This window comes from Pan troglodytes, chromosome 13, assembly GCF_028858775.2.
Source record: "Pan troglodytes isolate AG18354 chromosome 13, NHGRI_mPanTro3-v2.0_pri, whole genome shotgun sequence".
In the NCBI taxonomy this organism is placed as follows: domain Eukaryota; kingdom Metazoa; phylum Chordata; class Mammalia; order Primates; family Hominidae; genus Pan; species Pan troglodytes.
In genome coordinates, this window is record NC_072411.2 from 138,373,807 (window position 1) to 138,398,409 (window position 24,603).

General features: G+C 47.0%; 1 protein-coding gene across 1 annotated transcript in view; it reads right to left on the minus strand.

Annotated features, from left to right (window-relative positions):
• Window positions 1–24,603, minus strand: part of ASB18 (ankyrin repeat and SOCS box containing 18) — an 83,835-nt gene that overhangs the window by 16,190 nt on the left and 43,042 nt on the right. Inside the window, exon 4 of the mRNA XM_526073.7 lies at window positions 17,717–18,221. Within this exon, the coding sequence (XP_526073.4) occupies window positions 17,717–18,221 (505 nt within the window). The remainder of the gene's footprint in view (window positions 1–17,716; window positions 18,222–24,603) is intronic.

Here is a 24,603-nt window from a genome sequence, read left to right on the forward strand (position 1 = left end):
CTAGGAGGAAGTTTGGCCTGAGGATGGTGTTCCCAATTTCTTACCTCAATTTTCAAATGTGTCAGGAAATTGAGAATTGGGGAAGAGGAATTGTTTTGCTGTTGAATTTCCTCTTGACTTGGCATTTCCATTTTATTTTCACAGTCCCCACTGGCAAAGATTCCTATTGCCTTATTCACAAATTTATAATTCAAGTCCATTAGCTTCACCATAAAGATGGGAACACTATTTGCTTTTAAAAAATAAACTTTTTTTTGTTATGGAGAAGTTAGAACCTTCATACAAAAAAGTAGTGCCAATAGTATGATAAACTCCCATGTACCCCCCCACCCATCAACCCATGGTTGATCCTGCCCATCCACTTCTCCTAAGATTAAAGCAAATTCCACGTATCCTATAATTTTATCTGTATTTCAGTGCATCTTTTATATGACCCTTTGAAGAAACAAAGATAATATTATAGCACCTGAGAAATTAACAAGTTTCATAATATCACGTCATATACAATCAGTGTTTAAATTCACAGATTTCTCTTAAATGCCATTATATTAACAAAATAATTTGTTTGTTTGAATAATCATTCCAGTTAAGGCCGATATAATGAGACTGGTTGCTGTGATGTATTTTTAGATGTCTTTTTTGTTTCATGTGACTTATTTGTGGTGGGAACTGGGTTATTTGTCCTGTAGCGTTTCTCACTGTGGGGCTTTTGCTGATTACATCCCTGTGGGATTTGTGGACATGCTGCTCTTCCTCTGTTTTCTGTAAATTAGTAGTTGGATTTAGAAGCTGGACCAAATTCAGTTGCCGGGCGCAGTGGCTCAGCACTTTGGGAGGCTGAGGCAGGCGGATCACCTGAGGTTGGGAGTTCAAGACCAGCCTGACCAACATGGAGAAACACCGTCTCTACTTAAAATACAAAAATTAGCTGGGCGTGGTGGCACATGCCTGTAATCCCAGCTACACGGGAGGCTGACACAGGAGATTCGCTTGAACCTGGGAGGCAGAGGTTGCGGTGAGCCGAGATTGTGCCATTGCACTCCAGCCTGGGCAACAAGAGTGAAACTCAGTCTCAAAAAAAAAAAGAAGCTGGACCAAATTCAGATTCGATTTTGGAGAGGGGCAGGGCAATTTCATAGCTCTCTCTTTTTGAGGTCTAAGATTTGCCAAGTGTTGTACAATCGTTCTTTCTTTTTCTTGGTTGAGAGACCAGAGGTTATGCAACTTTTCTAAGCCCAGCTACCATATATCTGCAGCAATGACCTGAACCACTACCGGGGCCTGCCCTGCATCATGTCTACTGGGGCTCTATGGACACAGAGTCCAACAAAAGAAAGTATTGAAGTCACTCATGGAGGCTGCTCACTTCACAACTTGCCTCCCTTCTCCACAGCTCCAGACCTAAAACCCCTTTAAAATACAAATATGACAAACTAAAAAAAATTCATATTCCTCTGGTTAGAGGTAACTACTATTAACATTTTGTGTATGCTAATGTTTTATGTGTTTAGACAGAAAATTAATATATATGACAACAATGGGTGAATGCTTTGCATATGATTTTGAAATCTGATTTTTTTCCATGCAGAATAGATTGTGAATCTATTTACAAGCAATTATCCTTTTTTCTTTTTTTTTTGGATGGAGTCTTGCTCTATCACCCAGGCTGGGGTGCAGTGGTATGATCTTGGCTCACTGCAACCTCTGCCTCCCAGTTCAAGCTATTCTCCTGCCTCAGCCTCCCAAGTAGCTGGGACTACAGGCAGGTGCCACCACACCCGGCTGATTTTTGTATTTTTATTAGAGACAGAGTTTCACCATGTTGGCCAGGCTGGTCTTGAACTCCTGACCTCATGATCCGCCCACCTCAGCCTCCCAAAGTGCTGGGATTACAGGCGTGAGCCACTGTGCCCAGCCCAATATGGACTATTTACTTTTGTTTTGTTTGACCATTTGTTTTTCTTCCTTTGTGAATTGCTCAATTATGTCTTTTGCTCATTTTTCTATTGGTGTGTTCATTTCTTCACTGATTTGTAAGTACATTTTATTTATTAGGGTTATTTTCAGGTAGACAATAATTTTGCAAATAATGATATTTTTTTCTCCTCAATATTAATATTTCTTGTCTTATTACACTGGCTAGAGCTTTTCAGTTCAATGCTAAATAACAATATTAATAGCATGCATAATTATCTTATTCCTAACTTTAATAGGATTGTCTCTAATGTTTCACCATAAATATAACCTTGAACATTAGTTTCAAATAGATACCCTGTTCTAAGTTAAGAAAATATCTTTCTATTCCTAGGTTACTACAAAGTTTAAGATGTAATTTCATTTTTTGCCTTTTTCTAACCAAGTTGATAGAAAAAGATTTTCCAGGTCGGAAGTGGTGGCTCATGCCTGTAATCCCAGCCCTTTGAGAGGCTGAGGTAAGTGGATTACCTGAGGTCAGGAGTTCAAGACCAGCCTGACCAACATGATGAAACCCCTTCTCTACTAAAAATACAAAAATTAGCCAGGCATGATGGTGCACGCGTGTAATCCCAGCTACTTGGGAGGCTGAGGCAGGAGAATCGCTTGAACCCGGGAGGCGGAGTTTGCAGTGAGCTGAGATCATGCCACTGCGCTCCAGCCTGGGTGACAGAGTGAGACTCTGTTTCAAAAAAAAAAAAAAAAAAAGAAAAAGATTTTCCAATACTGATCCATTTTTGCCTTCATAAAACAGGCCCTATTTGGCTATTCTTCTATATTTAATATACATATTATATATAAAAATATAAAATGATAATATCACTATATATCAGAGAGGGATATATATGCTATTATATATACTAGATCAGGCTAGATCTTCACCGTATCTATTAATAAGCACACTTTTCTCATTTGAAATAGTAGAGTATACATAATACAGTGCCAGACTCAATTTACTAAGATTTTTAAATCTCTTAATAAATTTGGTTTATAATTTTTTGAGCTATTTTTGTCAAGTTTTAACATCATTTTATGTTAACTTAGTAAAACTATCTGAGAAAATTTGTTTTTTTTTAATACTTGGGAAGATTTTAACAAGTAGACCATTATTGGAATCAGGAAGGCACAGTAGATCTTGCATTTGACATTGTCTATGCCTGGCATTTAGCTGCAGGTAGTAATTTGATAGTTTTCATTTCTTTCATGGTTATTGGCACATTTTATTTTGATTTCTTCTTGAGTCCATTTTGTTAATCTATATTTTCCTGGAAAATAATCTTCATTTTAAAGAAATTTAGCATTGCATAGATAACAGTCAAGGTCCATTAGAAAAGAGATGGAGAAGCCAGGCACGGTGGCTCACTCCTGTAATTCCAGCACTTTGGGAGGCCGAGGTGGGTGGATCACCTGAGGTCAGGAGTTCGATACTAGCCTGGCCAACATGGTGAAGCTCCATCTCTACTAAAAATACAACAAAATTAGCCAGGCATAGTGGTGCACACCTGTAGTCCCAGCTCCTCGGGAGGCAGAGGTAGGAGAATTGCTTGAATCCAGGAGGTGGAGGTTGCAGTGAGCTGAGATCATGCCACTGCACTCCAGCCTGGGCGACAGAGCAAGACTCCGTCTAAAAAAAAAGAGATGGCGAGTTCGATATGGGATCATTCCAGAAGTGTTTATTGATACAGGAACTATTTAACCAGATGTGGGTACAAGGAAACTGACAAGGGTCAGGGCAGCAATGTGGGGTCGTGGCAGAGGTATTACCACCCTGGGCTGAAGGGCCAGTCAGGTGAGCTGTCTTAGCAGAAGCAGCAGTCCTTGCTTGGGGATACACAGCTAGCCTGAGGCAAAGAGCCAGCCCAGAGAATGCATGTTCTGCCCTCACTCTCCTTTCCTCCCTCCTGCTGCCGGGACACCCCACTGGCTATACCCAGCTGGAAGGCAGAGGGCCGAGAGCTGTAGAATGAGGTCCATACGGATCCATAAAGGTGGAAGGAAGAGATCTTCACTCTATCGATGAATAAGCACCCTTTTCTCATTTGAAATTCACTGTAATTGTATTTTCAATGCTTTTTTTCCTGTTTAGTTTTGCTGGAGGTTTTTCCATTTTACTCCTTTTTTCAAGAAATCAGCTATTGGATTTTGTTGATCAGTTCTCTTTTAAAATATTATAACCCATTAATTTTTGCCTTTATCATTATTAACTCCTTTCTCCTATCTCCTTAGGTATGTTTTGTTTGTCTTTCATGCTCCTTGGATTGACTGCTCAGTTAATTTCATAACATTTTTTTCCTAGAGTCATAATAAAGGCAACTTTCAAAACGGTATAAATTTCCCTTTGAACGTTGGTAGGGTCATAGCCAAGAGTTTTGAGGCAGTGTTCCCTTCCCTCCTTCCTTCCTTCCTTCCTTCCTTCCTTCCTTCCTTCCTTCCCTCCTTCCCTCCTTCCTCCCTTCCTTCCTTCCTTCTTTCCTTCCTTTTTTGAGACAGGGTCTTGCTCTGTCACCTATGCTGCAGTGCAGTGGTGTGATCATGGCTCACTACAGCCTTGACCTCCTGGACTGAAGCGAACCTCCCACCTCAGCCTCCTGAGTAGCTGGGACTACAGGTGCATGCCACTATGCCAGGCTAATTTAAAAATTTTTTTTTGTAGAGACAAGGTCTCACTATGCTGCCCAGGCTGGTTTTGAACTCCTGGGTTCAAGCGATCTTCCCACTGCAGTCTCCCAAAGCGCTGGGATTATAGATGTGAGCCACTACACCCGGCTCATCTTTCTTAAATAGTCTGCAGTTAAATAACTGTTGAGGCAGTACTTATTTGAGAGTGTGCTATAACATTTTCAAATGGTTATGTTATTTTTTAAAATGAACAGACTTTTTACTATTAATTTTCTGGTATATTGCAATATGGCTGTAGACAATGTCTGTTTTGGCACTAGCAGAAGTCACATTTCATTTGGTTCAAAATATGTTTGTCACATTTATGATTTGGAGCTACTGCACTTCATTTTTTTTTTTTTTTTTTTTTTTTTGGCTCACTTGGTCTGTGATAGATATGAATTAAGAATCACCTAAATTATTTTTCAGTCAATTTCTCTGTTTTAACACAATCTTCTTTGGCACATAAAGTTTATAATGGTTATCTTTTCACTATGGGTTATATCCTTGGTCAATATCAAATGAATATTTTTTCCCCTCTCATTTTGTGTATTTCCTTGGAATTCTATTTGCATATTGATATAAAAGTACATTTTTTTTTTTGCCAGAATTATCTCTGCTCATTCTTTAATTTTTTTTTTTGAGACAGAGCCTCACTCTGTCACCCAGGCTGGGGTGCAATCACGAGATCTTGGCTCACTGCAACCTCCATCTCCTGGGTTCAAGCAATTCTCCCGCCTCAGCCTCCCAAGTAGCTGGGATTACAGGGACCCGCCATCATGCCTGGCTAATTTTTTTGTATTTTTGTAGAGATGGGGTTTCACCATGTTGGCCAGGCTGGTCTTAAACCCCTGATCTCAGGTCATCCACCCTCCTCGGCCTCCCAAAGCGCTGGGATTACAGGTGTGCGCCACCACACCTGGCCTCATTTTTAAATTTTAACCTTTTGTTTCACTTTGTTTTAAATGTATTTGAGAGTCTGTGTTGGTAAGAGGGTAGTTTAAGCAATTTTCATTTATTATCATAAATCAAGCGTTTGGTCTCACTCTGGTCTCACTTTATTCTTTTTGTTTTTTTTCTGCTTCTTGTTTCCTTTGTTTTCTGGTTCTGTTGTACATGTTTGTATTTTCTTTGGATTCATCTTCCGTATTCTGGAAGTATGCATTGTCTTTAAAATGCTATTAGTTACCTTCAAAATAAAAAAAAAATCAACCTAGGCCTGATGCAGTGGCTCACGCCTGTAATCCCAACACTTTGGGAGGCTGAGGCGGGTAGATCACGAGGTCAAGAGATGGAGACCATCCTGGCCAACATAGTGTGGTGGCATGCACCTGTAGTCCCAGCTACTCAGGAGGCTGAAGCAGGAGAATCACTTGAACCCAGGAGGCAGAGGTTGCAGTGAGTTGAGATCACGCCACTGCACTCCAGCCTGGCGACAGAGTGAGACTCCGTCTCAAAAAAAAAAAAAAAAAAAATATATATATATATATATATATATATATATATATACACACACACACACCTATAGTTCTCTAAAAATCTAAATAGTATCTTTTATGTTCCGGATATGCCATCATCCTTTCTCTTACATTTCTCTCTTAACCAGTTCTTCTCCCTTCCTTTCTTAATAATACTGGAGTTTTAGTTCCAGGTTGTCATTATTATATGATCATATTTATATTGCGTATCTCCTTCAGTAACAATTTTGGTATTTGCATTTAGTTTTACAATGTGTTTCCCAATTATTTGTCCCTGTTATAGCTGGGTTGTATGCTCACCACCTGTCCTTTAAGCCATCCCTTCTGTAGGTATTTGCCGAGCTCCTACTAGAAAGCAGGGATTGTGTTATGTCTGCATGTTATGATGGCCAGCTCCACCTTCACAGAGCTTTACAGTCCCAAATATAACAACAACAATACAGTGCTGTGGTTATATGAGGGGGAGTTCAGGGGAAGATTTCTGGAAGAAGTGACATCCAAGCCGAGACCTGGCTCTGGAGCAGGAGTTAGCAGGGGGGAAAAAAAGGCATGGAGAGTTCTGGGGACAAGAGTGTTCTAGGCAGAGAAAACGTATTATGCCAGGTTTGGGAGGTGAGATGGGGCAAATAACGTTGGCTGGGGCATGAGTCTGACATGAGGAGTGCTCAGAAATGAAACAGGAGAGGAAAGCAGGGAAGACCATGGAGTCCATTATCTGCCTGAGAAGGAGGCTGGCACAGGGAGCACTTACCAGGTATGAGTGGAGGAGAGGCTGGGTCTGATTTTAATTTTAGAAATATCACCAAGGCTGGGTGTGGTGGCTCATGCCTGTAATCCCAGCACTTTGGGAAGCCAAGGCAGGCAGATGACTTGAGTCTAGGAGTTTGAGACCAGCCTGGGCAACATGGAGAAACCCTGTTTCTACAAAAAATACAAAAACTTAGCTGGGTGTGATGGTGTGCACCTGTAATCCCAGCTACCCAGGAGACTGAGGTGGAAGAATTGCTTGAGCCTGGAAGGTCGACGCTGCAGTGAGCTATGATTGCACTGCTGCACTCCAGCCTAGGCAACAGAGTGACACCCTCTCTCAAAAACCAAACCAAACCAAACCAATCAACCAACCAACCAACCAACCAACCAAACAAGGACATATCACCAAGGCTGGATCTGGGGAATAGTTTAGAGGAGACAGAGAGCCCAGTGAAGAAGATGTGTCCATCTAGGGGAGAGATGGTGGTGGCCTCACCTCAGGTGGTGGCAGTCAGGAGGGTAGGAGATTTTGAGATATATTTAGGCGGAAGAGTGGGGAGAATCTGGGGATGGATTTCCCCCTTCCTGAGCTCTTCTTTAGTGTTATCTCTTTGTCAGCTGGAGTACATCCACCTCAATGGGCCATTAGCCCCAGCCACTCCCCCATACTGTCCTTACCAAAGGCACCAATGCTGCTCTTGGCCCAGGCTCTGCCTCGCCAGTGGTCCATGCTCTGCCTCACTTTACTTGCTGTGTCAGCCACGCCTGACATGTTGACGACATCTTCCACCTCAATGCAGCCTTCACTTGGCTTTGAGGAAGGTGTGCTCTCATTCCTTCCACCTCACTGGTTGCCCCTCCTCAGTTTCCTTAGCTGCTGTCTCATCTCCGTCCTTCAGATGTTGGACCATCCCTGCATTCAGGCCTGTTCCTCTTTTCCGTTTACTCTCACTTGCTGGTGATCTTATCTGGTTTCCTGGCTTTAAATACCATCCTTTGTCACTGACCCTCAAAGGTATATCTCCAGGTTGGCCAAATCTCTCCCTCTCAAACTTTGGGCTTCAATATCCAGCTGCTTACATTGTAGCTACACCTGGCTGTATCCCACACTCAACATACCAAAAACTGAACTCCCTTGTTCACCAGGTCCCAACCTGCTGCGCCACCCATAACCTGCCCCATTCCCAAGTGATAGCAAACTCATTCTTGCAGTCTCTTGGGCTGGAATCAGAGTCATCCATTGCTCCTGTTTCTCCTACACTCCACATACCAAAAACTGAACTCCCTTGTTCACCAGGTCCCAACCTGCTGTGCCACCCATAACCTGCCCCATTCCCAAGTGATAGCAAACTCATTCTTGCAGTCTCTTGGGCTGGAATCAGAGTCGTCCATTGCTCCTGTTTCTCCTACACTCCACATCCCATCTGTTAAAAAATCCTGTTGGCTCTACCTCCAAAATATATCCAGGGTCAGATCGCCTCCCTTGTCCACACCACCATCATCCCTCCTGTGAATCACAGCAACACCCTCCTAACTCATCTTTCCACATCTGTTCTCCTCTTTCTCAAGTATCTGCTTAACATGGCACCGAGAGGAGGATCTTTACAAAATATCGTTGGATTGCATCACTCCTCTGCTCAAATCCCTCCAATGGCCAAAGTCATTACAATGTCCTGTAAGACGCCACACAACCTGTGCCCTCTCCCTTACCACCCCTAATCTCATCTCCTACTCCCATCCCACTAGCTCCTTCCATCTCCAGCCACACTGGTCCCCTGTGGTTCTGTGCGCAGGGCTGGCCCACTCCAGCCTTAGGCTACAGATGGCTGGTCCTCTGCTGGACTGCTTTTCCCCAGACATCCACACAGTGGGTCCCTCACATCTCTCAAGTCTTTGTTCAGCAGTCACTGACCCTAACTGCCTGACTTAAAATTGCAACTGCCTTCCACCCTTTTAATTTCTCTATAGTCCTTATCACTTTTTTGGTCTGTTGATCATGCTCAATATTTAATGCCTGTCTTCCCCATTAGAATGTAAGCTCCACATAGGCAGGAATACTTCTTTCCCCTTATCTGTTCACTCACTTATCCTATGTGCCTAGTATATTGCTGGGACATGACTGGTGCTCAGCAAATACTTTTTGATAAATAATTGAAGTATTTTTTCTTTTTCAGAAAATGCATTAGAAAGGCATGTTTTATGAACCCTTGATATCTAAAAGTGTCTTTCATCATCAAAATGAAAGTATCTTCACTGAGTCTAAAATTCTAGTGTCCAAATTTTCCTTTCAAAATTGGTGGATGATATTTCATTGTCTTATGTTACTATTACAGCAGAAACATCTGAGTCCAGCCTGGTTTTTATTCCTTTATGAATAGCCTGTTTTCTGCTTAAATACTTTGCCAGATTTTTCCATGTCTTTTTAGAACATTTTTGTTAGAATGTATATAGGTATGTGCCTCCTGTCATTGATTTGCAGAGAACACCCTTTTTGATTGCCAACCAAAAGTTAAGACTTTCAGTGCAGCTAAGTTTTCTTCTATTATGTCTTTGGTTATTATTTCTGATCCATTTGTCCTAGACTCCTTCTGCAGTAACATCACTTATCTGTGGGTTGGCTCTCTATCCTTTATTACCATCACTTTCTCTTTTAGTTTCTTGGGTTTTTTTTTTTTTTTGCACTTAAGAATAGTTTTTGTCATTAGTATTTCATTATAGTGAACATTGAGGTTGACTTTCCAACAATTCAGATGATTAGTTTAATCCAATCATGGTAATCCAATCTCCTTTGCCAGTTATTGGTTCAGAGAAGGGTAGGTTTAAGCCAACTGAGGACACCTCCTCAGGGTTTCTAGAAAAAAGGAACAACAGGATATGAACAAGGAAACGGGCCCATTGTTGCTGGAAGCCATCTTGTGACCATGAGGGAGGCATTCTGAGGACAAAGCTGACTCACTGAGGATGGCAGAGCAGAGAGTTGGGAAGCACCAGGTTCTTTGAGGACATCATCCAGACACTGAAACAACCAATTCTGAAGCCTGCTACTTCTGCACTTACTGTTATATGAGATAAAAAGATACATTTCCTTATTTAAACCTGTTTGAATTGGGTTTTCTGCTACTTGTGATTTAAACCACCTGTATCAGAGTCCAATCAGGCAAAGGAAACCACTCTAGGTATTTCAACCAGAAACAACTTTACACATGGAATTGGTTATGTAGGTAATCAAACTGCTGAGATTCCAACAAGGGGAAGGTGAAGTAGCCTAGAGATTAGCAAAATAGAAAGCTGTCATTACTCTTAAGAGTTGGTGGGATAGTGGGATGAGGTAGTCTAATCAGAGTCCAGAGACCAGGGCCATCTGCTGGAAGCAAGTTGAGTCAGGGGCTACCCACTGGGGACTGGGGCCATGAAGGGAGGGGCTGTCTGGTGGGTGTTGGTGTCACAGAGACGATGCAGGTGCTGCTGGTGAAGCTACACAAGACAGAGACAAAAGAGAGAAATACCCTGGTTTCTTTCTTCCTCCACACTCGTTTCCCATGGTGTCTCCCATTGGCTGAGTCCAACTAGAAGCCAGCTGATGGGGGCTCTGAGTGCAGCTTGAGGGGGCTTTCCCTTTCCCCCTGTCACCCAGGATGCAGAGCAGGACCCAGGAATAGCAGGAAAGGGTCTGAGGGCACACGGGCCAATGGCCCAGCACGGATTTGATTCTTTCTTTATGAATCAACTCTGCCTTTTCCTTCTTTAGTGTATACTTCAATCTGACTGTGCTGTTAGTTTCTTGGTGTAACTATCTCCTCCATCTTCCTTTTCATGTCATTCTATTGAGTTTTCATCTTAACCAGTACTGTTTCGATGAATCCCACAAGCTATGTCTTCTCGTACTCCATAGAGGATGGCACATACTTTCTGAGATTTTCTTGGATCTCCTGTTTTCTGGATGCTGTTCTATTTTTCGGTTTGTCCTCTTTTCCCCCATGAATCTATTCCTTTTTCTCTTTATTAGTCTTTGATTAAGGAGACAACCAGATGCAAATTTTGCCAACATGCAGGGGAAGTCTGTGGTCCTACTCTGTGCCCAGCCGGGAGACTGTGGAGGGACAACGTGGAGGGAGGGGGACGAGGGCCTGGCCCAGCCCCGTTCCCAGTTGGACGGTTTGCCCGGTGGACTTGAGCTTCGGCCTGGAGGCTTCTTCCTGCTACCCTCTTCCTGGCAGTTGGCAAGTTGCTCTGAAAGCTGGGTTCCTCCAATTTTCACATCTGCACTCTACTGTGGCTTCACAGGCTTCCCCCACTGCCTGGCTGACTTTTTTTTTTTTTTTTTTGGTAATATCTGCCTGACAGCCTGGAAACTTACGGCCGTGCAGCAGAAGGACATTGGGTCTGGGTCTTCCTAGACTCAGACATGAGGTTGCCTTGTTGTTGCTGTGGATTTCCTCTCTCTCTTTCCCTCCTTTTCTTTCTTCCTTCCTCTCATCTGTGCCTTCAAAGCTATCTTTTGGAGGACAGGAGCTGTTCTTTCTAGACTGGGCATCATATCGACATCATAAGAGCTATTATCGGTGGTCCCCTCCCCATGCCCGATTATTTTTGTTCTCATCCATTACTGTCACTGAGTCAGGCTTAGCAGGCTTTACGGAAAGAGAGAGACAGAGCATGAACACGGAGACACGGAGAGACCAAGCCACAGAGGGAGTGCCTGGCAGGAGGCCTGGGGCCAGCACGGTCTTCCCAGCCCATCTCGCCAGCCCTGTCCCTCTCTGCGCCCCACACATGTTGATATTTCTGGCTCACACGAGCCCCACTAACATGCCATTTCCTCGTGCACGGCAGTCTCTGATTTCAATCATCCCCTTCTGTGTTGGGAAAAAAATCACGCCATTAAGAAGGACTCACGCTGGACCCCTCGGGATGGAGTCTGCTGCTATTTATCTGGTACCCTAGGCGATGCTCAGGTCTTGCTCACTGCAACCCTCCAGCGACCCTCCCACTGGCCCTGTCACTTCTCTGCAAAATGTTAAATGGCTCCCAGGGACTGCAGGTAACCCGGACATGCCCCACCCTGGGAAGAGCTGCCCTCCCTTAGAGCAAAAGCACCACCTCCTCCCGCCCCTCCCCCACCGGGTCACAGACTGTGACAGTCTTATTGCCTGTCTCTGGGAATTCATTTTCTGTCTCTCCTCTGTTCCACCTCTCTGGGGCTCCCTGCCCCTCCCCATCCTCTGCATCGTGCCCCCTCATGTTTGCCAGGCAGCTGGCTGCCTTCATTATTTTTACGCCAACACAGTTTAAAAATCTCCGCGGCCTCCTTGCTGTCTGCGGAGAGGCGGCTGCCACATTACTCTGACATGCTGATGTCATTAGTGTCCACGCACACCACACTCTCTTCAGCTAATGAGGCGGCAGAAAGAAAATTAAGGGGAAAAATCACACAGGCACATTGCTTTATATGTAGATGGAGAAATAAAACAACAGTAAGAAAAACACAGGCGCCCTACTTACGATCTCCCCTCCCTCCTCCCACTGGGGACTGGGTGCACGCAGCTCTGTGAAGATGGGAGGGGGAGCCCTGGTTTTTGACTACTGCTACTCCAGAAATCTCCCACTAAAAATCCTGTGGAATCGGGATAAGCGAAGTCCCTTTACCTGATTTAGTAATTAGGTAAAAAGAAAACATGAAAACTTTAGGTCTCCATTTTCAGTATGGTTAGTGCCCAGAAGCTGAGACAAGACCAGAGATTTGCAGATGTTTCTAGAATCTGCTTTTTTTTTTTTTTAAGACAAGGTCTTGCTCTGTCGTCCAGGCTGGAGTGTAGTATTGCAATCATGGCTCACTGCAGCTTCCACCCCCTGGGTTTAGGTAATCCTCCTGTCTCAGCCTCCTGAGTAACTGGGACTACAGTTGCATGCCACCATGCCCAGGTAATTTAATTTTTTGTAGAGATGGTGTCTCACTATGTTGTCTAGGCCAGTCTCAAACTGCTGGGCTCAAGTCATCCTTGTGCCTCCCAGAGTGCTAGGAGTATAGGCGTGAGCTATTGCCTCTGGCCTAGAATCTGTTATTCTTGCACCAACCTCCATCCCCCATGCAAGCTATGTGAATCCCTCACCTGGACTGCCACCACAGCCTGTGGTTTCCATCAGCCCCTACCTGGTGTGTTCTCTACGTCGAGCTTAGAAATTCCAAAATACTGATTGGATGATGTCATCTCCTTCCTTGAAAATGATGTAATCAACTCCCAATATTCCAAAGTCAGAGGCCCAGGCCCTTAAGGCCCTGCCTGGCTGCCTAGTCTCAACTGGTGCCCCCTAGCTGTTTCCTCTCCAACGACTAGCTCATTTTTCCAACTGCACACATTGCCGTGCCTGTCCTGCTCCAGGACATTTGCCCAGGACGTCTGTCTAGAATGTTTGTCCCCCGCTTCACACAGATAAGCCTTCAGCCTTCAGATCTCGGCTCACTCATCACACACTTGAGGGAGCCTTGGACCCTGCCCCCCAGCCAGGTGAAACCCCTGTTCTGTGCTTTCAAGGTGAAGTGAGCCTCGGCCTTGCAGCACTTCTCACCATGGCAACTTCACCTTAGTGTGTGTACTTGTCTGATCCACGTGACAGGCAGCTCCACCAGGGTGGGAAATACATATGCTCCTGCTCTTCACCGTGACTCCAGTACCAAGCACCCAAGTTCCCCCAAAATGTTTGTTGAATGAATACATAAGTACTAAAGGGATGCCCGTGGGAAGCATAGCCGATGCCTACATGACTTGGGGGAAATCCTTCATTACTGGTGTTGTCCCTGCACTTCCCCGACTGGTGGACAAGTTTGAGTCTGAAGTATTATTAGTATTTCATTTTTACACAGGGGAAAGTGGAAATGCAGTCCCTCTCAACCACAAATTATGCAGTTTCTGCATCTGTGAGTTTCTCATATCTGGGAAAACCGTGCGGGTCATCAGACCCGGAATGCAATCCATAAGTCTCACCCTGAGAAAACCACCTTTGTGATCATGGCATCTCCTCTGCCAGGTGAGAGTCTGAACTCTTTACAGTCACCTGCAGGTGCGTTTTCCCGGGCTGCTGCTGGCCTCTGCACCACAGGAAACAGAAGGCCTTTGGGAAATAGCACAAAATAGGAGACAGGGTAGGAGGGGCTGGAATGTGCTGGCCACGCATGCTGACTGCAAATGAAAAGTGTTCATGGACGGGTGTCAGGTGACATCCAGGGACAAATAAAGCTGGCCACGTAAACTGAGCGGTGAATCAAGGAGGTTCCCAAAGGAACACCTGTGAAGGAGGCAGCGGAGGGCAGGGGTTTGAGCCCTGGCTGGGTGCTGCTGCTGTCAGCTCTGTGTCCCATCTTGGAGCGGGGCTGGACTTACATCTTCCCACACGCTTTGATGCTCCATCATTTTCTGGGGTCAAACCAGAAATGTGCTCCTCAAAGAGGCAAGAAGAGCAAAGTAGTGCTTCCTTGGAAAAAGATCACATGGGACTTCATGACTGTTTCACAAATTCGTATTCCAGGTAAGGAGAGGCTGAAGGAGAGAGACCCCTGAGCACAGCCTTTTATCCAGACCAAGCATCCAGCCCAAAAAGTCACCTGTGGCAGATGCCAAACAAGTTCAGGTCCACTTCTGTGTGTGCTTCTCTGCCTTCCTAACTGCTGTCCAACAGGCCCAGCCCCAGCCTGCCCTGACATCTTCCAGAATCCAAACCTGCCAGAATCCACAGCCTGCCCCCTATGCCTGCCCTCGGTGCCCTGTCCCTGCCCCCAGTGTTAACTAGCGGTCAGCCAGGCAGAAAGGCCTGGCACTGTCAACACGTGGGCTTCCGAAGCCGTGACACTGCTTTGATTCTCACTGCAGAGCACTGCGCCAGCTCGGAAGGATGCCCTGTGTCCGCCTGCCGCGACGATGGTGCCTTTGTCTGGGCATGGGGAGCTGTGATTTATGTCATAAGCTCGCTGTGAAACCTTTTGCCTCGGTAATTCTGCGCTCCATGGGTGTCTCTTTACATCTATTCACAGTACGGCTGCTGCCCACGGACGGCTTGCCCTGTGACAGTGCTGGTGACTCTGCGCTCGGCTCGCCATGGCGCCCGTGTGGTGCCTGCCCAGCATCTTTGTGGCTGGCTGCAGCGTCTGTTGCGTCTGTTGCTTTGATGTCGCACATGATTAGATGCCGTCCCTGGAGGAGCGATTGCAGGGAGACTGGGTGGAGGAAGAGGCTGCCTCTAGCTTTCCACAGAGTTTTGCTTCGGTTGTGGGGACCAAGCTAGAACATTACAGGCACTGCTGCCTTTGCTTGGGGGATTCTCAGCATGGTGAGTGCATCCTCATCCACCATCCTCTCCTGGCCAGGTGTAGGGGTACCCGCTGGAGGTGTGGGGGAATCCCAGTGCAAAAAGGTGGAATCCTTATTTCCAAAGACTTAATGCAGGCCATGAGCCTGCAGTGGCTGGAATCCCTTTCTTTCATTCAACAAACACTGATGGAAGGTCTGTGCTTGCAGGCGCCATGTTCAGGGAGGCAGCGGTGGGCAACGCTTTTTGCAAAAGCCTCAAGGTATTAAGATTTCTCAAGAAAACTCCAGTTCCTTCCAGAATGGGTGGGAACTGACAAGATTCCTTGTCAAGCACTTCCCATGGCTTTTTGGCCCCCAGGTATAACAAATCTAAACCTACCCCCAACCTGAATGGAGGATGAGTTGCACCACTGACTGACCCCATTTCTGTGTGGCTGACATAGTACTGGGGATCCCATCCCAGAACAGGGCCCCTGAGCACCTAGAGAGGAGGTGCTGTGCTTTGTCCTGCATTTCTAGTCAAGGCAGTGTAATTTCTACAGCCTTGGAAACAGAGTCCAGGGGTCAGAGGTCCTGTTCCTAGAAATGATGCCTGTGGGGCTGCCCCTAGGATTTGAAAGCCTGGTCAGAGATCACTCAAATTGAAACAATTTCAAGGCTAACAAAGGATTATTTCTAGTCGCTACTGAAATATATTGACTCCTTTTTTTTTCTTTAAAATAAATTGCCCCATTCTTCCCTGGATAAGTAAGTCAGAAAAAAATAATTGCCCCAGATATTTTCCCCTTGTGGCCCATCCTGTAACTTTGTTTTCTCTTTTCATTCCTTTTTTTGGAGACAGGGTCTTGCTCTATCACCCAGGCTGGAGTGTAGTGTTGCTATCACAGCTCACTGCAGCCTCCACATCCTGGGTTTAGGTAATCCTCCTGCCTCAGCCTCCTGAGTAGCTGGGACTACAGGTGCATGCCACCAGGCCCTGCTAATTTTTTTAAAAAAATTTTTGTAGAGATAGGATCTTGCTATGTTGCCCAGGCTGGTCTTAAACTCCTGGACTCAAGTGATCCTCCTGCCTCAGCCTCCCAAAGTGCTGGGATTACAGGTGTGAGTCACCATGCCTGGCCTCTTTTCATTCTTTATGCAGTTGCATATGACAAGGGTTGAAGTGTGTGTTGGTTTAATGCAGACACAGTGTGCATGGGAAGGGCAGTGAGTCTTGTTTCCATGTTATAAGTTGATGAACTAAGCCTGCTAATGATGGGAAACATTAAAATGTAAATTATAAATATAAAAGGTAGCTGTCACAGAACATAAGAATGCTAGCATTTCTTCCCTTTCAGGAGTCCACTATATTGAAATCATTGCCTTAGTGGAGCACCACAAGACAATTACCCAAAGAGGGGGTGAGACAGCATCGGGAAAGTGCCATCCTGTTTGTCAAGTGAGCAAACACTAGGGGAGTTGTCTCGGGGGACTTTCTAACCTTTCAGAGGCACAGTCTACTCTGAACGCATCTATAATGGAAAGTTAGCATTTGAGAGAAATGAGTGAATCTCACTTCTCGATGGTTCAGACCACTGAGAACACTGTACTTTTGAATATTAGCTTTTCAGCTATTTGTTCAAAACTAATCAGGCCAAAATATGTCTTATGTCTATGAGTGATGAGTCTTGGTTGATGGAGATAATTTTTAAATTAAACACACCCGGATTTTACATCTAATGGAATGACTTCCCTTCAATGAAGTCTTTTGGGGAGGACAATCTGTTACTCCAGCCAATATTTTGGAAACATTTTCAGTCTTTTGGGTTATTTTCTGAGGTGAGAAATCTTTATTCTTTATCATTATTATTTCAGGGTAGATCTGACGGGTGGAACAAGGATGAGTTGTTCAGAGTCAAGTCTGCAAGGCTGAGCCAGCAGAATGGGGGTGAGGTCCCAACACTGCAATGACCTGGGCAGGGCACTTCACCTGACCGAACCCCAGGTAGAGGGAGAATATCACCTGCCTCTCGTGTTTCACTGCAATGTGGTGAGGACCGAATGAGAGAAGTCTGCAAATGTACGAAGCGCTCTTATTAACAAGGTGGATGATCAGATTGGGTAATTTTGTTTCAGATCAAATGCCAGATGTGGCAAAAGACTGATTTTCATCGTTCTGAAAATTACACTGATGATGAGCTGCCAAAATATTTTGAGCTCTGACTGCATCATCGAAATAAGTGCCTGGCGTCCGTCCCCAGGTGACTACTTTGAAAGGATGCATTCTTGACATGCAACCCCTTAATTGTCTCGTGGCTCTAACCAGAAGGCTTCTAGGCCCCTGTTCCTCAAAATGGGGTCCCAGGAACAGCAGTCTAGGCCACACCCGGGAGCTTGTTAGCAATGCAGGCTCTCCCACCCCAGACCGGCAGAGCAGATTCTGCATTTTCACAAGTCCCCAGGGGTGCCTGGGCCATTACACTTTGAGAGCGCCGCATGCAACCCAGCTCCCAGGCCGGTCACTAAGTGGCAAAACTCCAGGGCACGTGCCAGCCGGGCTGGATCCTGCCTTACCTTGGGGAAGGCGTCGGGCCACACGGTGGGAGAGCCGTGGTTGAGCAGCGCCTGCACCGTGCGCTGCGGTGAGGCCTGGAGAGCGCAGGATGCGGTCTGCAGCACGCGGCCCAGCGGCGAGGCCCCGCCATAGTCGAGCGCGCCCGCGTCGGCGCCGTGCCGCAGTAGGAGGCGCGCCAGGCTGTGGCTCGCGTGGCCGCAGGCTTTGTGCAGCGGGCTGCGCTCGTCCTCGTCGCGCGCGTCCGCCTCCGCCCCGCGCCGCAGCAGCAGCGCGCACAGGCGCAGGCAGCGCCCGTGCTCGTCGGGCCTCCGCGCCGCACCGCAGGCCGCGCTCAGAGCCGTCTCTCCGCGGCCGTTCCTCGCGTCCACGTGCGCCCCGCGGCCCAGGTACAGGCGCGCGTGCTCGTCCAGGCCGCGCTGCGCCGCCACGTGCAGCGGCGTGTCCCGGCCCGTGCCGCCCACGCGCTGCACCGAGGCCCCGTGCTCCAGCAGCGCTTGCGCGCACCTGTGGGAAGCCAGGGCCTGTCACTCGGGCGCCACGCAGGACGCCCGCACCCTTCCACCCCCGACCTGCTGCTGCAAAATATCAAGTGACCTCTGAATGAAAAGACATGCTCCGCTCTCCCATACCAAGGCGTCAGGAGTTCAAACTAAACTGGAAAAAAAAAAAAAAAAAGAGATTATGGCAAAACCAGCTCCTGAGTGGTGTAAATAGCAAAGGATATGCCATAAGAATCCACGTGCAGAGTTACAATTTATAAGGAAATTTTAACTGCTTGGAGCTTCCTGGGAAGGTGATGTGGTTCAAATGACGGTGCTCCATGCACTGGTTACCTGAGCTCTTTGTCACACCTGGAGGTTAAGGGTTTGGCAGTCACAGTTCTAGGGAGAGGCCCTTGGGGGTCAGACTCTTTCCCGGCCCCCATCTAGCCCTTCTGGAAACCGCTCAGCTTTGTGAGGGTGTGAGGCAAGCCTTGCCTTGCACCACGAAGGGACTTTCCCCATCCCTCAGGACACTGACTCAGGCTGGCACCACCCTGTCCTCTGACAGTCCGGGGAGCATTAGGTGGGAAGCACAACCAGGCCCTGTTGTGAGCCTACCTGTGCTGCTTGAACAGACTGGATATTGGCTGCACCTGAATTCCACAGTGGTCTCCAGGAGCTTCTAGACCCCCATGGGAGCCTGCGGTCTTCCCCAGAGATGAGTGTCTTCCTTCTGCTGCCTCCAGGAGCATGACTGTCCTCTACCCCAGGCACCAGGCTTCCTCAGAGCCTCTCCCATCCCCTGGGGGCACTCTAAACAGCTCAGCCTAGGCTCAGATGCCTGGTGAGAAGTGTGTCCCAGCCTGGAAGCCGGAAGACAGTCATACAGACCCTCTGCCCTCCGCTGGTCCTTGTCCTTCATGGACACGGAAAAACACAAGCCCACCCCCAACTTCAGCCACCTGCTCCCACAGTCACCTGCCATCGATAAGGCCGCTCCAGCCTTGGAAGTCTGCAAACATGCCGACTTCAGACTACAGCCCTAGTCCTCTAGCTCCCCAATGCCTGTTGGTCCTACTTGCCATCTTTGCTCTATGGAGACCTGAGCCCTGGACCTCTCGTTTCTCTCTACCCTTCCTGGCTTCAGTTCCTTTCCTGGGCAGCACTGTGGTCACCTCGTCATCTACATCCTCAGTTCCCTTGAATGGAGGGGACCATGGCCATCCCCTACCCAAATGGCCGAATCTTCAAGCCGGAGTCCATTCTTCACCCCCCTCCTTTTCTCTGCGGGTCTGCCGAGCCCTGTTGGAGGACGCAGCCTTCATGGAGCTGGCCTTGGTCTCAGCTGGGCCTCAGTTAACTGATACCTTTCAGTGTTAAGGCCACCTCCTCATGCCTTGCTCTCCACTAACCACTCCTAATGTTGACCTTGGTCCTCAAGCTTCCGCCCTCTTCCTTTTCAGCTGTCTACATCAGCTTCATCCAGGGTGCAGCTCCCAGGAACTCCCTCACCTGCCTGCCTTCTGCAAACACATCTGTTTCAACACTGATTAGAATCTGTTTTGACAACAGCTGTTGCCTCCCTCTTCCCCAGGCCTAAGGAAGGCACCCCCTCTTGATCATCTTGGCCCAGAGTTAGTCGTCTTTGGCTTATTTGGGGTCTTGCTATAGATGACTTGCTCCTTGCCATTTTCCTGTCTTTCTATTTCCCTGCCCCATTTCAACTGGTCACTGAGCCATCTCGTCACCTGAACTGCTTCCTCCCTCCACTCCCAGTGTCACTGTCCTTTGTTGAGGCCACATTGTTTCTCGGAATGCTTATAAGTCTCTTCATTTGCCCCTTGCTGCAATCTAGCAAACTGCATACTATCTGGAAAGAGCCTTTCCAGTGCAAATCAAATGTGCCTGCCAACAACCCCACCGCTCCCCCTGCCTGCTGGGCGAAGCCCACACTGCTCTCTTCAGGACCCAGGACACATCATGATCCAGCTCCTGGGGGCTCACCGGGTTCACCTCCTGAGGCGCCGCCTCTCCATGCTTCAATTCTGCCTGACCAGGTATGGTGCTGAGAGCACACCCTGCCCTGCCATGCCCCCATGCCCTCTGCTTGCTCCTTCCAGGTTGCCCCGCTGCACGTGATGGCCCACACAGTCCCATCTTTCCTTCCTCTTGGAAGCCTTCCTGTGCCACCAGGTAGAGGGGTCACACCTCTGTGTTGTCACATGCCTTGCACTACGTGCCCAGGCACCACATTGGTCACCCCATATTTCAAATATTTGTTGGGCCAGGCGCGGTGGCTCATGCCGGTAATCCCAGCACTTTGGGAGTCTGAGGTGAGTGGATCACCTGAGGTCAGGAGTTTGAGAACAGCCTGGCCAACATGGTGAAAACCCATCTCTACTAAAAATATAAAATTAGCCGGGCGTAGTGGTGGATGCATGTAATCCCAGCCACTCGGGAGGCTGAGGCAGGAGAATCACTTAAACCTGGGAGGTGGAGGTTGCAGTGAGCCAAGATCGTGCCCCTGAACTCCATCCAGCCTGGGGGCAACAGAGCGAGACTCTGTCTCAAAAAAAAAAAGAAAATCTTGGCACCTTCAACTCCTTGGGTGTAGAAATGGAGGCTTTGTTTATCGCTGATTCCCAGTGCCTATCATAGTGCCTATCACACTATTGGTATTCCCTAAAAACATATTGAACAAACACATTCCATTAATTAACATCTTTCAGCTTTTCTTTATATTGCCGCTGCTTTTCCTACTATATTAACCTAACTGGGGCTCTGAACAAGATCATCCATTGAGGGTTTCCCGGCTGCCCTTAAATCCATTTATATTTTTACCTAGAGGCTCTCAGTATTTTAAATTCTCCCTTTGGATTGTCTCGTTTCTACATCAGCAGTGTCTTGAGAAGTGGTCTGTCTTGAGTGAAAGATCTTTACAAACAAGTACAGTTTGATGTGGAGTCCTTTGGGACCAGGACTGGCTAAGGGAGGATGCAAATTTTACAGTCAGAGCGCTTCACTTTGCTTCCTGTTTGCTTCTCTGGGAGGAATTTTGAACAGTGCAGCAGGACGTTAGAAATCAAGGGTTCCTTCTCGTTTTGCCACTGAGCCTGTGTGCACTTGCAAACAATTACAAAACATTTTCTTCTTTTTAAAGAAAAAAATTTTTTAAGCAGCTCAGCCTCTCTAAAGAAGTCCACAGGGAAATATGACCAGTCCCCTTTTCCACGTGCACAGCTTATAGCTGGCTAATGGCCAGGCTTTTCCACGTGCACAGCCTAGCTGGCTAATGGCCAGGCTGCTATCTGCAACACAGATACCTTTCAGAGGAATGAGGACACTGGCCCACCCTCTGGAGGGCTGTAGATGCTCTTTTCATTTTTAATGAAGAGCTTCTAATTGGCTAAACCTTGGCACTTTTTTAGAGTGGGCAATGGTTTAAGTTGCAGAACCACGGGCATGGGAAAGAAACAACAAATCGACTGGGGCACGTCTGCCGGTACACGGTGGCAGTCATTAAAAATGAAGGTGTGAGAGCCTATTTAATGGCATGGAAATACATTTGCAGTGGATGTGAACAGATCAGGTTACAAAATAGCACCGCTGTACGGTCCCATTTTGAAAAAGCTTAAATATATCTATGCGTATATGAAGAATACCAGAAATTGGCCGGATGTGGTGGCTCACGCCTGTAATTCCAGCACTTTGGGAGGCAGAGGCAGGCGGATTGTGAGGTCAGGAGATACAGACCATCCTGGCTAACATGGTGAAACTCCGTCTCTACTAAAAATACAAAAAATTAGCTAGGTGTGGTGGTGGGTGCATGTAGTCTCAGCTACTGGGGAGGCTGAGGCAGGAGAATGGCGTGAACCCGGGAGGCAGAGCTTGTAGTGAGCCGAGATCGCACCACTGCACTCCAGCCTGAGTGACAGAGTGAGACTCCATCTCAAAAAAAAAAAAAAAAGAAAAAGAAACCAGAAATTTTTCATTTTATTTTTTAATTGATTTTAATTTTAATTTTAATTAATTTTTTTAGAGACAGGGTCTTGCTCTATCATCTAGCCTGGAGTGCAGTGGCGTGATCATGGCTCACTGCAGCCCTGAACTTCTGGGCTCCAGCAATCCTCCTGCCTCAGTCTCCCAAGTAGCTGGGACTATAGCCGAGTGCCCCCATGCTCGGCTAATTTTTTTTTGTTTTGTTTTTGTATTGACAGGGTCTTGCTATGTTTCCCAGGCTGCTCTCAAACTCCTGGGCTTAAGTGACCCTCCTACCTTGGCCTCTCAAAGTGTTGAGATTACAGGCATGAGCCACCGTGCCCTGCCAAAAAACCTAGAAATTTAGAGGGCAATGTGTGTTTATCTCTGGATGATGGGCATAGTGGGAGCTTGTTTCCTTTTTGCCTGCATGCGTTTTTCAAGTTATCCAAAATAAGTCAAGGTGCAGTTTGATACAAGAACCACAACAGAGGTTATTAATGACAAAACCATCCCTACCTGCTCCAGCAACAGCTCATGGATCCTAAGAATATCCCTTTGGCTTTCCAGGTTCCCAGAATACACTTGAAATTTCCATTAATCTGTTTAGGTATAAGCAGCATTTTGGAACGTATGTATGGCAATGCCCATGAGAAGGTGAGGAGAGGAGAGGCCTGGGCTGGCTGGGAGCTATTCAGTGATAACAATCGTGGTGACCTCTCAGACCTGACCCCAGGACCCAGGCCCATCCTTGAAACGCTATCATTTCAATCCCTCCTATCAACGTCACCAGTGGAAGAAATGGCCCAGTGGGGAAAGCTTACTGTTTGTCATTTCATTGCCTTCTCTGTATCAATGCCACCAGTGGAAGAAGAAATAGCTCAGTAGGGAAAGCATCCCTGAAGCCTTTGCAGGTCTATGTCTGGAACCCAGCCTTGGCTGAGCCTTTTACTCCAAGGCAAGATTTTGTGAGTGGGTTTCCTGCTGTCCTGATAGAAAGGCAAAAGTCAGAAAGGCCTGGGGTCAGGGTAGAACAGTCACCGTTGGGATCTAAGGGTAGAATTCCCATCTGAGGATGTCAGAACAACTTTGTCTTTATCTTGCAAGGATTAAGGAGACACCATGTTGTCTCAACAGCTTCTGATATGAAGCAACTCGGACAAACACATTCATCTCTGGGTCCCTCATCTCTGTTTTCGATAATGACTGCAATGACAGGCTGTTACAGGGGCCCAGGGTTAACAGCAGAAAGAAAAAGTAACTTGAGCCAAAAGGCAGGAGTTAATAGAGATGAACCCATCAAGGACTGTTGAATCAATGTCATTCCAATTCATGTCTATGGGGTGGGGGGATGTGGGACTTTGGCCACTCCCTGCACACCCTCCCATCCACCCTCCAGCACCTTCCCAAAGCACTGGCTTTTCCTAGTCCCTTCCCAGGGCACAAGGCCTGGAGGCCTCAGCCTGGGCTCTCCCACTGTTTCCTCCTTCCTTTACCCACCTGTCTCACCCACCTGCTCCCACCTGTCTCAGCTGCCTGCCAAGCCTCCATGCTCCCTGCACGCCCTGCCCAGATACCTATTCTCTCAGCCAGAGCCTGTCCAGGCTTCCACTCTCTCGTCTCCCCTGCCTCCTGATCACCCTCTTTATTCAAAGCCCTGGAAATGCTGCTTCTCTGCTTCCTGGTTCTGAACTGAAAGGTCTTTTGGATTCCCCAGTACTTGGCCTTTTTTTTTTTTTTTTAAACAACTATTTATCTTTAGTCCCTGCAACAACTTTGCATTGTAGGTGGAATTTACAGTTGGGGAAATTGAGGCTTAAAAGGCCAGTGACATGCATAAGGCAGGAAGTGGCAAAGCAGAGGTCTCATTGCTTCATGAGGCTTCCCACTGTCAGTCACACACCCCTCCACTGCCCCTTCCCACTGGTTTTATTTGTTAAGCACCTTCTCTGAGGCAGGTTCTGTTCTAGGCGTTTTCCACAAGTTATGAGTGATCTTTTCATTCATTCAATAAGCAGAGAACATGTGCCATGCTCCTTTCGAGGTAAGGAGAAGTGTTTCTTCTCTTATCACTCCACAAGAATTCCTGGACAGACTCACTGACAGAACACTGAAGGCAGGGCAAGGCGACCCATGGACCTCATTCTACGGGGTGGCACAGTAACCAGTTCTCACCCAGTCCTCCTAGCTACCTGGCACGGTAGATGGCATCCTCCCTCATTTTTGGTGAGGAGTTCATCTTTGAGGTTTAAGCAGTGGTCTAAAGGGCAGGGCCCGGCAGAGGATGGTGGCCTTGCAGTCAGTGTGTCCTGTTTGGGATATGAACTCCAGCCCCCACTATCCAGTGGTGAATACAAGGACTCCACAACCACCAAAAGATGATGCTGACTGAGCGATGCAACAACAACAACAACAACAAACAACTG